At 44.9% G+C, this 13,203-nt stretch overlaps 1 protein-coding gene across 2 annotated transcripts in view; it reads left to right on the top strand.

Annotated features, from left to right (window-relative positions):
- The window catches only part of LOC120052441 (histone-lysine N-methyltransferase, H3 lysine-79 specific-like), a 39,378-nt gene extending 28,519 nt beyond the window's left edge, over window positions 1-10,859 (top strand). For both annotated transcript variants that reach the window (XM_038999349.1, XM_038999350.1), the window contains 9 exons: window positions 39-141; window positions 286-411; window positions 515-557; window positions 667-1,226; window positions 1,405-1,607; window positions 1,704-1,777; window positions 4,118-4,780; window positions 5,614-6,260; window positions 6,428-10,859. In XM_038999349.1, coding sequence (XP_038855277.1) covers window positions 39-141; window positions 286-411; window positions 515-557; window positions 667-1,226; window positions 1,405-1,607; window positions 1,704-1,777; window positions 4,118-4,780; window positions 5,614-6,155 — 2,314 coding nt within the window. In that variant the 3' untranslated portion in view covers window positions 6,156-6,260; window positions 6,428-10,859. The remainder of the gene's footprint in view (window positions 1-38; window positions 142-285; window positions 412-514; window positions 558-666; window positions 1,227-1,404; window positions 1,608-1,703; window positions 1,778-4,117; window positions 4,781-5,613; window positions 6,261-6,427) is intronic.
- The last annotated feature ends 2,344 nt before the right edge of the window (window positions 10,860-13,203 follow it).

The following is a 13,203-nucleotide window of genomic DNA, read 5'->3' as shown; positions in this document are numbered from 1 at the left end:
TGTATAGTACTGTATTTCTGACACTTCTGCTCCTGCAGGGATATGGTTGCTGTCACCTCTCCATTAGGAGCTAAACTGAGCTGCCTCTCTCCCAACTCATCAGACAGTCCGCAGAACAACACACCCAGGAGTGCTGAGAGGGTAACTCTGTCCACTCTGTTCCCACACTGTCTGACTCCGTCTGTCCCCTGGCCTGACACACAGCCTACCATGCTGACTCAAACACTATTTACTCTCCCTGTATGTTCCTCCCTAAGTTGTCCTCTGTCTGTGTGTGATATCCAGGGGGGCCAGGGTGACACCATCACCAGCCTGCCCATCAGTATCCCCCTCAGCACGGTGCACCCCAGCAAGCTCCCTGTTAGCATCCCCCTGGCCAGTGTGGTGCTGCCCAGCCGAGCTGAGAGACTGGTGGGTACATGTAGAGCTAGGGTTTGATTTTGGACTGGGTAATAAAGGTCACGTGTGCTGTAATAAAACACTGTTGACTCGAACGCTCTGTTTGTTTTTGTAGAGGAGCACACCGAGTCCTTTGTCCCAGACGGGCCAGACCAACGGTAAGCAGCCCCAAATACACTAGTACCTTAACCACATCCATTGAAACCTGCATGTTTTGACAGACATCTCCTGAAGGACCAGTGTCTAACGCTCTCTGTCCTTCCTCAGGCTACTCCTCTAGCTCAGGGCTGATGAACGGAGGCTCTCACTCTGAGGACCAGGACAGTGCTGCCCTCTCCCCTCCCCCTCACGGTGCCCCTCTAACGGGACCAACACAAGGCCACAGCCCCCCTCTCAGCACCGGGGGGGTCCTCCAGTACGCTGACGGCCCCCCCAGAATCCTCCCTGAGGACTGGGCCGAGCGGCACGGCGAGTCTGACTCTGAGCCCCAGGACAGCGAGTCCAGACGCCGCGTGTTCTTCTCTTCGTCCTCCTCGTCCTCCTCTTCATCCTCTTCAGGGGGTGCAGCGACTCGCCTACACCTCGGCTCGGCCAGGCAGGGCAAGCATCACCACGGCAACCACAACACCAATAACCACCACCACTCGCCGGGCTCCCAGCACACACACTCCCACGGCCATGGATTACAAGAGGGGCGCAAGCGTGGGAGGAGAAAGCGCAGCTCCACGGGGGCTCAACTTGCCAGCGGCTCCCCAAAGAGGAGGTCCTTTCCTGCGCTCAGCTCCACCAGCCAACCCTCAGGATCCCCACTCAACATCAACTCCATGGTGAGTCAAGCCACATTCAAGTTGCTTCCCTGTCCTTCAGTATGTGGTCCATGGCTAAGTTGGTTGCAGCGTCGTACTTGCTACAGGAGTTGTTTGATTCCCAAATATCTACTCTATACATATTTTAACAAGAGTTGTATGTTTGATTCCCTAATGTTTTCTGTGTTTGTCGTGTCAGGTGAACAACATAAACCAGCCTCTGGAGATCGCTGCCATTTCTTCCCCGGAGCAGTCTGGTTGTAGCCCCTGTGGGCCAGACATGGACCAGCCCCCCGTACTGAAGAGAGAACGCCCTCTGGAGATCAACGGCTCAGGACACTACTCCTCTGCACCCAGCTCCGACGACGACTCTGGCTACCCTGCTGACAGCTCCAGCTCAAGGTATAGTAAATGGTGAAGCAGAAAAGCCACATGGCTGCATCTCTACACAAGAGTACATTTGAAGTTTTATATTTTCTTTCATTTGTCTTTTTTTAGAATTGAAAGGAAGATTGCCACTATTTCCTTGGAGAGCAGAGATGGAGCAGGCAGACCAGGGAACAGCGAGCGGGGTAAGGAACGTCCAAATGTGACCGCTGAAGCCTGCATAATAAACTTGATATTATAGAGCTAGCCGATATGGACAAAGAGTCATATCATGATAAATGTTACTATTTTGCTCGATAACAATGAAATTCAATGATAAAAATGTTTACTTTACAGGGCTCTTTTTCAGTCCCAATTAAGACAACTGAGATCGTAGCCTATGGTTTAAAAAGTAAGCTATTTCATCTCACATATCCAGGGAATGCATGATTTAAATAGGGTCCAGAATTATCTGCATTATAATTTGGGGGGGCTCTTAGGCTTTATTATTCACCACCTGAGGAAGTGGGAACTCAAAGCGTTTGACTCAAAATACAAGCTAGATTACTAACTCAAAATAATATATTGTTGCGTTTATATTGTTGCCATGTAGGCTAATGGATTCAGTAAATCAGTATATCAGTAAATGTAGGCTGATGAATTACAGAAACCATGTTTCATTAGCTGAAATAAAATATCCCAGAAATGTTCCATACACACAAAGCTTATTTCTCAACTTTTGTGCACAAATTTGTTTACATCCCGGTTAGAGCATTTCTCCTTTGCCAAGATAATCCATCCAATTGACAGGTGGCATATCAAGAAGCTGATTTAAACAGCATGATCATTACACATGTGCACAATAAAATGCCACTATAAAATGTGCAGTTTTGGCACAACACAATGCCACAGATGTCTCAAGATGAATTCAAATGTTAATTATTTATCTACCATAAACAGCCTCCAATGTTGTTTTAGAGAATTTGGCAGTAAGTCCAACCAGCCTCATAACTGCAGACCACGTGTAAACACACCAGCCCAGGACCTCCCACATCAGCTTTCTTCACCTGCGGGATCGTCTGAGACCAGTCACCCGGACAGCTGATAAAACTGGGTTTGCGCAACCAATAATTTCTGCACAAACTGTCAGAAACCGTCTCTGGGAAGATCATCCACGTGCTCGTCGTCCTCTCCGGGGTCTCGACCTGACTGCAGTTCGGCGTCGTAACCGACTTCAGTGGGCAAGTGCTCACCTTCGATGGTCACTGGCACGCTGAATAAATATTTTGATTTATGATGGATCTCTATTAGCTGCTCCCAAGGTAGCAGCTACTCTTCCTGTGGTCTGGCAAAATTAATGTAGTTATACCATTTTTAATACATTACAATACATTTATAAGATTCCAGAACACACTAAGTGATTCCCGGTTTCAACTGTACCGGGCAGATGGCAGCAGTGTGTATGTGGGTGAGCAGTTTGTGTTCACAATGTTGACATCCAGAGTGCCCCATGGTGGCAGTGGGGTTATGGTATGGGCAGGCATAAGCTACGGACAACGAACACACTTGCATTTTGCCGATAGCAATTAAAATGCATAGATACGGTGACGAGATCCTGAGGCCCATTGTTGTGCCATTCATCCGCCGCCATCACCTCATGTTTCAGCATGATAATGCAAGGCCCCATGTCACAAGTATCTGTGAACAATTCCTGGAAACTGAAAATGTCCCCGTTCTTCCATGGCCTGCATACTCACCAGTCATGTAACCCATTGAGCATGTTGGAGATGCTCTGGATTGACGTGTACGACAGCGTGTTCCCGCCAATAACCATCAACTTCCCACAGCCATTGAAGATGGGTGGGACAACATTCCACAGGCCACAATCAACAGCCTGATCAACTCTATGCGAAGGAGATGTGTCCAGCTGCATCAGGCAAATGGTGGTCACACCAGATACTAACTGGTTTTCTGATCCACACCAATATATATATTTTTAGGTATCTGTGACCTTCAACTGCATATCTGTATTCCCAGTCATGTGAAATCTGTAGTTTAGGACCTGATTTAATTTATTTCCATTGACAGATTTTCTTATGACCTGAACCTCAGTAAAATCTTTGAAAATGTTGCATGTTAGGTTTGTTTTTCAGTGTAGAACAAAAGTAGTTGCTTAAACGGTGTATTCCCCCACAATTGCATTTTTAGCAACCGTCATCCTTGTGCTTCTCAAAAGGCATCTCTCTGTGCTCTCAGTGAGTGGCTTGCTCACACAGCAGGCGATGGTGAAACGGGGACAGGCAGATACTGTCATAGCAGGAATCAACATAATGCGTAGGCTATTAATGTTGACCAAATAATGGTTTTAGAACAATCTACAGGAACGTTGTGTAGAAAATTACCAACGTACACAAACTGCATCGGAAAGAGGAAGGCCGTGTCGCTAACTTTCAGTTTATCGTTCCAGCTCTGTCACTTGTCCGATGTCTACTGTACTTTGACCTTTTGCTCTTTTTATCCCACTTTTCTCTCTATTGGGTCAACAGGAAGGAAATCGGGAGGCAGCAGCGGGAACAGCACCGGCAGTGAAGTCTCCTCTTCATCCTCATCTTCCAACAGCAAGTGGAAGTCTACCTTCTCCCCCATCTCAGACACCAAGCAGCCCCCAGGCGAGCTGAGGCAGGAGGGCTCCCCCTTCGGTATGGGGAGAGAGCCACCGGGCTTAGGCACCGACTCAGACTCTGATCACAAACCGCAGCAGAGGGGGGGTGAGTCCTCAGCATCTTCGTACATTCCCCCTAGCCCCTTCCTCAGCCAGGAGGCTGGTGGCCGGCCGGGGGCAGGCCCCCAGGGAGGAAGCAGCTCTGAGAGGCAGGCTATGCCCAAACAGAAGCCCAGGGGGGAGTGGGAGCTGAAGACATCCAGCAGCCTAGGAAACAGCCAAAACCTCTTCATCTCTGCGGCGGCCAGCGGGGGTATCCTGAGCAGGAAGGTGGGGGGAAGCCCAGTAGCTGTGTCCTCAGCCTCAGGGGCTTCTGTGGGACAGTACCTGGGGGCCCAGTTTCCCCTCGGGGGGGCCTCTGTCCTTCAGTCCCTATTTGGGGCCCAGACGCCCAGCACCTCGGTGAGCGGGGCCTCTCGCCTGGTCAACGGACACTCTTCCCTGGGGAGCTTCTCCAGCGCTGGGCTGGCAGGTGGAGCAGCTGGAGGTGAGGCCCACTGACATATTCTAACCAGTTACCTTCCCTTCAGCAGCACCGTTAGCTATGGGTTGGGATAGAGGATTTAGCATTTATTAGGATTCCCATTAGCTGTTGCTGAAGCAGGGGAGCTACTCTTCCTGTGAGATCAGTCCTCATGTTAGACAGCTACAGAGGGATTCAACGGAGAGGCCCGAAGTTGAACACAGGTAAGTGTGGGAGCCCTGTGCTGCTGCCTGTCTCAATGCCCTTGCTGCTTTGCTTTGCCATGGACTGGCTGTACAGAAGCTGAGTTAGACACCCTTGGGAAATGCCTACTACTTCAATGAGAGTACAGATCCTTAAGATGACAAACTTGGTTCATGAAGTCATGGCCACGGACATGGGAAATGTCCTTTAATATAATAAAGACATACTGCATCTGTGATTATCTGTGTTGGTAAGATATAGATCTCTCAAGCATTGAAAATTGATGAATCAAAGAAACCTAATCAACATGGCCATTTTCTATGGGTGTTGGTGTCACTTTCTGGTCTTCTGTGTAATTTAGAGACATTTCACTATGATTTGCCACATTGCGATTTTATTAGGACTCAACAATATATTTAAAGCAGAGGAATGGCCATTGAGCTATATTGTAATACTTGATTGAGTTGATGTGTCAAAGTGAAATGTCTGTGCTTTCTGTGTGCTTGTCTGTATGACTTGCTTGGCGCTATGCAAATCCTGGCTCAGCCCCTCTCTCTCTGTCCTCCCCCCATCTCTCTGTCCTCCCCCCATCTCTCTGTCCTCCCCCCATCTCTCTGTCCTCCCCCATCTCTCTCTTGCTGTTTAATCCGCAGGTATCTTTCACCACGTGGTGCCCTCAGTGTCGTCCCATCAGTTTGGGGCTGTGCTGCCAGCCACAGGAGGCCTCAGCTCTCTGCTCAGTCTCTCCTCCCAGCAGCATCACCACATTGCCCCTCACTCATGCTCCTCCTTCCTGGCCTCTGTGTCCTCCACCATCCCCCTGCCCCTCTCACAGGCCCAGCACAGCCGCACCCAGACAGTACTGCACACTCCTCTGCCCCCCATGCGCTCCCTTCCACCTCCCCCGCCTCTACTTAATGTCTCCTACTCTTCCTCTGTCCCCTTTTCCTCTGAGCCCACTTCCCTCCAGCATCAGAGGGCACAGTCCTCCTCAATCTCTCTCTCTGGTTCCTCTGCTGCTGCTTCTTCCCCCCTTCCTCCTTCCTCTCGTAACTTCACAGTACACCACCCCCCTCACCTGCTCCCTCCAACCCCGGCCAGTATATCAGGGGGTGGGGGCATCATGTGGAGGACTCTGGGCTTGCCTGCTTCCTACATGTCGTCCTCTCAGCACACCGGTTCCCGGCCTAGATAGGTCACGGTGGGGGTGGGGGGGGGGGGGGGTAGGTCAGTCAGAGGGATAAGGAGGAGAGATCTGGTTGTCCCTGTTCTCCCCAAGCTGCTATTCAGTCCCAACAAGGTAAGTTAGACTCCTACTGTAGGTTTGTGAATAGATTATTAGCTCTTTGATAAATCCGTTCTTCATGAGCCGTCTCATGTCTGCCATGTCCTATCCTGTTAAGTGCTATTGGTCACGGCAGAATTTTGTCTTGTTTTCTGAACCTGGCTCTTTCCTCTCCCTGGCAGGTAACTGAAGAATATCTACCTCAACCCAACGTAACCTATGCAAATGGCCAGGTGTGGACCAAGGTACTCTTTCACTGGTGCTCCTAAGCCTGTTAAATTGCCACTGATTTGGGACTCTACACACACACACACACACACACACACACACACACACACACACACACAGAGCTGAGAACACACACACACACAGAGCTGAGAACACACACACACACACACACTCACGTTGACACACACAGCATGGCATCCTGAGCGGAGTTGAGCGGTCACCGGGGTTTTTGTGTCGTGGGTTGAGGCTGACCGTAATCCGTGAGTTGTGTACCTACCATCCTGAATGAATTGGTATGCTGCCTGCTATAAACATTAACGTTATAGAGACACAGGACATGCACTGTTTCCATGGCAGTAAGTTGTACAGGTACATCACTGTCACCATGTAACCTGGTGCTACTAAGTATGAAATATAGATAACTATATTGAGCTTTAAGACTCAATTCAGACATTTGATGACAGAAGAAAGCACAGTTAGCAGTGTAGTTGTACATGTTATATTACTAAGGACAGACTGTAAATGGTGGGAGACTCCTGTGGTACCATCATCCCAGTATCATCTTTGTTCTGTTATTATCTGACCACCAGGGTGCTTTCTTAGCCCCCCCCCCCCCCCCCCCACACACACACAAAGAATGTGTTTACACAGGCAGACCTATTCTGATCTTTTTTCCAGTAATTGGTCGTTTGAACCTATCAGCTCTGAAAAAGATCTGATGTGATTGGTCAAAAGACCAATTAGTGTTAAAAAAATAAATATATATATATATATAATTTGTCTGCCTGTGTAAACGCATCTATATATACACAGTCTAGACCAGTTTAACCCAACTCTGTACAGGACTAGGGACCATGCAGCTGTGACTCTGCATCTCTATCGCTCTGCTAGCTAACCTTTAACCCTGATAACTTCTTCAGTGAATTTAATATGATTTGACCACATTAGCTTTTGGCTACAGTATGAAACGAGAAGCTGTTTGTTCAAACACACTGGATCACATATCTGTGTACCCTCACTGTGGAAACATCCCTGGTGCAGGGACAGCACTATAGTCGGCTCAGAGTAAAAAAGTTGGTGTGATCATTTATGTGAATAACGACAGTTTCTGGAAATGTAATAGTAAGCCTCTAGGGTGTTCTCATTCATTTGAATGCTGTGTCAAAATGTATGGAAGTGAACAGCAGAAAGACTTGAGGATGTAATGTGGAAACAGGATTCAATTACTGAGACAGTTGATAATCACTACTTATAGAGCCAGCTAGGGAGTAGGGACCTGCAACGCAATGTGCATTCTTCACAAGTAGGAATCTCAACTACTCTAACTTAAGCGTCTTGGTTTTGTTTTTATAGCCCTGCTGAAACACTGATACGATGAAAAATGCAGGTGTAATTTTGGGACTTTTAATATTGTCTGTGTTGTATTCAGGCAAGTCTCTGGAACCCTATCTCACGGAGTTCACAGGGGACGGGTATTTTTTTTATACGTGTCAACCTTTAGTCCACTGAAGGCTATAGTGGTACTTTCTGCAGCCTGTCCAACCTGCACACACTGGTGTACGAACATCCTCACTCACACACTGGTGTACGAACATCCTCACTCACACACTGGTGTACGAACATCCTCACTCACACACTGGTGTACGAACATCCTCACTCACACACTGGTGTACGAACATCCTCACTCACACACTGGTGTACGGACATCCTCACTCACACACTGGTAAATGCATGAATAACAACAAACTACTGGGCAATTTTCACTTGATTTATTTCATTTTTGTAAACAACATTGTACTGTGAATGGGAGACATTCTGACTGTTTAATTGTGTATAATTTTGATCATTATATTTATGCTGTCATGTTTTTTGTTTATTTTGTTCTCCTGAAATGTGTAACAGTGTAGAATGCAATAGGTATAAGTGTGTACTTAACGTAGTCTGAAAACATTGGTGCTACAATCTGTAACTCTGGACTGTGCCTCATTTTATTTATACAATATTAAGAACATCAATAACTGTCGATACTTGGTGCTTCTTGTACACAGGGACGTTTTAAATGCCATTTTCTGGCATTCTTTCTCGTATTTAAAGTGTAGTTATCAGATTTTTGAATTGTTGTACCAGTGTACAACTGCAGACGATTTGGCTCAGAGTTAAGACAAAAGGTAACGCTCTCATTCGATGCGTTTTCACACAGTATTTTTGGCATACTGCGAATCACCCTTTTGCTTTCAAACTTGCCACTTGTTCCGGACTATTTGTAAATGTTTTTTTTTTTTTGACCGTTTGTTTATTAAGGGTGTGTTGCTGAATAAGAAACGCCTAGATTGCTTTGGGGTATTATTTAATTACTATATTTTTTGGGGGGGGCCTGACATGTGGCAAACTTCTACAACCTGTCAAACAGGTTGGGCCAGCACCCAAGGGATACAGAGGTGTGCAGAGTTGTTAAGCCAGTGCTTTAATAGTGAGAAACACCATGACTATTCAGTGTCAATGAGGGCTCCTCTGAGATGTACTGTACCAGTTAAAAGTTTAAACACTTTTTTTGGTTACTACATGATTCCATATGTGTTATTTCATAGTTTGATCTATTCACTATTCTACAATGTAGAAAATGGTAAAAAATAAAAACCCTTGAATGAGTAGGTGTCTAAACTTTTGACTGGTACTGTATATATTTATCTAGAGATACTCAACGCTTGTACTATGTGCTTAACACATGCAGACAGAGATTTTGTGCTGAAACTAGACTGTCTGGATTGTATCAGATTGACTTAATGCTTTTTAAAGAAAAATGTATACTGGTGCTCTTTCAACCACACAAACAGATTTCAGAAAATGTTCTGGGTGCATCCAAAAACCAAATCATCTCATTTCTGCTGCTTGTCCTGGGATATGTCTTAACTGCCTCCTTCCCATAGCGTGAGCATATTACATCTGTTTGTGATTACAAGTTAATTGTTCCAATATAACTGGTAGTAGAATAACTAGTAGGTATTATGTGATTTTGCAACAATCAGGCTTCCCTTTGATCTGATTGCCAAATGAGTCTTTACTAATTGAGGATGTGAAGCAGCAGGACATTCATTTCTCTTCGTTGTTTTTGTTCGTTTCACCTATGCCCTCAATGAAAAATTACTCATCAAAGCATTAGTCACAATGTGGTCCGGTAGGCAAGTGCTTTGTAACCAGGAATGTGTATATCAACCCTTCTGTTCAAGTAAAGTGAGGACAATGATTTGATCATGTCAGACATGAACAAAAAAGCGAATTCCATTGTTAACAGTGCTGACGGGCCTTTTTGTAATTATTGTTTATTTTTTTTTTCTTGGTGTTTGATATAATCGCAGTTGGTATCAATTATGCTTTTATTATGACAAGATTCAGATCAAGTTTTAATACTCTTAAACAGACAGTGCGGTGCTCTCCTACACTTAAAATGAGGGAAAATGCAGCTATTGATTAATACACTTCTGTTGTGCTAGAGGAGGGGAAAGGTTTAAACTTCAACACAGGCTATTTAATCAGAAAATATACTTCCTAGTTGGCTGGAGTGGCAATGTGTGTGTGTGGGAGTGAGAATAGTATTGGGTAGTGAATATTGTTACTTCAGGTTTCAACAAACTTTTACAACATGCCCCGTTTCTAATATGTCCACTGAAGAACTACGCCTATGATCTCTGGCAAATATGGATGAATTATATTGAAATCATATAGTGCTCTATACATTTTCTCAATGCATTACTTTACAGTTAAGACTTTTCCACATACCAAGACTGAATCCTGCCAAGTCTCTCTCAGGAACTTATCAGATATCTTGAAACGCTATAACACTTTGAATACTGTATGTCCCACTTAACTTTAAACTGGGACTTATGTTTCTCCCTTTCTCAGGACCAGGGACCGCATTTATATTTTGATGTACGGTAACTTAAATTGATATTGGTGCTTTGAGTTGACAAACTGCCTTAGATGTATGTTTGTCTCCTCAATTTCTCACTGTCACACACATCCAGCCACACCAGCAAAAGACTGCAGGTTTGTTCGACTAGTCTGAAGATGTCGTGGAAAAGTCTCATCTCTTCCTACTCTCTCACACATGTCTCAATCCCTTTCTTCTTTCTCAAAATGAAATGTCCTTTGACCTTCAGTGTTGTGATCCTTACATAGGAGAACGCTGTGTAGTTGAAGGAATTAATTTAACTCTCTCAGTAAAGCCAGGGCAGGTTTGAGGTGCAATAGGCAAACCTACGTTCCAAAACACCCTGGGTTGTCATGGAAACTCTTGGTGTTGGTGCTTTTATCTTAAATATGATTAATGACAAATTGAAATTTGTTTAGCTTTTTATGATCAATAAAATGTTTTCTTATAAAGTGTTTCATTTGCGTCTCTGCTTATTGGTGATATTATGCATATTAAAAAGGTGATTTTCTTAGTTTTTTCCCAAGTTTTTTTAGGCTTTAAACTGAAGGAGCCCGACAATGACGCTATGTAGGTGTGGGATTAGTTCATTATTTTTCTATTAGAGTAGTACGTTCTGTACAAAGCTAGGCTTATCGGTTTGCCCAACAATGGACAGTAGTGTTTTGAGAAATTGCTTTTCATTTCTGTCTGTAGTGGGGAATGCACATTTCAGAAAGAAATGTCCACAATTGGGGAAATAATGTACTGCTTTACCATTTCCTGTAGGCCTAGTAAATAAAAGCAACATTTGATGTAATGTTCTGGGATTACTCTGAAATACACATTGTTAAATAGTGTTTTGCATTATTACGTGTGTTTTTTTTCAAGCCGTTAAATTATTGTTTTTGTCATTTTTGTTTGTGGATTTGTGAATCCCTGCAGGAATTTGTAAATTAACCTTGGTTTTATCACTTGGCCCGGTTGACCACCAAGCAGGACAGACTCAACTCAATGACCTTGGTCGTCTGCAAAATAAGGCTGCAGCTGTGGAATTTGTCCATGAGGCCCTTCTCAACCCCAGAGGTCTCAACAGCAGCATCTCATGGTCTGGCCATCAGAGATCCTTTAATCAGTCAGACGTAAAGAGCGCTCCTATTTAGCACACACACTTGTAATCTATCTGGCATGTAGCACATCCATACTCCACCCCACTGTCCTTAGAATAACTGCTGAGAGGACTTTTGAATGCAAATGTCTAATCTATCATCCAATTAGTCACCTTTAAAAGCAGCCACTTGTGAGGCAATTCAATGAACATTCCAATATCTGTTTGTGCATTGCTAGAAAAAACATTGTGTAGAAAAACTAAGAAAAGGCAGGAGATTGAAACGATAGGATAGTGTTTAGAGTCGGCCAGTTGTCAATGAAAGGCCTTTAGAAATGTGATTACATTCATGTTTTTCTGTCTCCAAGCGTCCTTATCTTAGGTGTTTCAGTCCCCAGTCTATCCTCACCCACAGGGAGGGCAGGTGTCAATCTGCAACACACACAACGCTCTGTAGTCTTGCTTCCTTTCCATAGCTTTCTCAGCCCACCATAGTATTCACAGAATTGGGTGGCAGGTAGCCTAGCGGTTAGTGTTGGGCCAGTAACCGAAAGATTGCTTCTTTGAATACCTGCGCCGACAAGGGGAAAAATCTGTCTGTTTGCAGTTGAGCAAGGCACTTAACCCTAATTTGCCCCAGGGGGGCCGTACTACTATGGCTGACCCTGTAAAACAACCCATTTCACTGCACCTATCCAGGTGTCTGACAGAACATTTACTCTAGCATACTGTTCCTCAACATGTTGAGGAAACAATGTTTCCCCCATCTTTCAATGGACACATCACATGGTATTGAGGACGTGTACTACACAAAACCCTTCTCCCTTGCTAAACCAAGTGTTTGATCCAGACATGACGGGCTGCCATGAGGCTGTGGTGCGCATTCTGCCTGATACTGATGAGTGTCCCCACACTGGACAGCCATATTTTGGAAGTACACCAGCTCATGTAGAGGTAGTTGAGAATATGCTTTCAGTAATTTGAAGTTTAGGTCCAGGAAAGCGAGCTGAGGGGATTTGACTTGGTTTTGGAGTTTGCTCACACCGATGGTGCTCAAATCTAGCTGAAGAAGCCAACAAAGAGAAACATGGGATACATGTTTGGCACCCAACCAGATATGGATCTGATTCTGAATGAAATGGGATGTTATGTCTTGTCTACTCTCCGCCTTCCCTCCAAGATCAAGTTCATACTGCTCCTTGCCTTTAGAAACCTTAGAACAGCAGCCTTAAGCGCCATCACTTTCACCAGTCAATCTACAGCCTTACAGGTTAGAACTCATTACCTACTCATTTACAACATTACTGAACTTCTTGTCTTTTACATTTTAGAAGTCTCTTGTCTTACCATAGACCATTTAAAGACTGGTGTAATGCTGTTGGTATCGGACTGACCACCTTTCCCCATTTCAGACAGTATGTATTTTAAGAGAACACAGTTCCTCATCCTAACAGGAAAGCTATCAGAGGGCAAAAGTCACCTGAAATGGCGAATCAATGTTGACACAAAAACACCAGATACAGGTAAGAAGAACACTTCATCTTGTACAGCTTATCGTGTTCCAAGTTACATGCTGATGGAAGGAAAGCATATTATAAAGCTTATTTACTCTTCTCAGGGCTAAAGTTGTCTGAACTACAAGGTATCATGATTGGTGAAGGAGCAAGAAGTGATGTCAGTGTCATTCCCCTGGTGCTTTTCTCAATGGCTGAAGG

Source organism: Salvelinus namaycush, chromosome 8 (assembly GCF_016432855.1).
Source record: "Salvelinus namaycush isolate Seneca chromosome 8, SaNama_1.0, whole genome shotgun sequence".
NCBI classification, from domain to species: domain Eukaryota; kingdom Metazoa; phylum Chordata; class Actinopteri; order Salmoniformes; family Salmonidae; genus Salvelinus; species Salvelinus namaycush.
The sequence above is the reverse complement of the archived record's forward strand: the minus strand, read 5'-3'. Positions and strand labels throughout refer to the sequence as shown.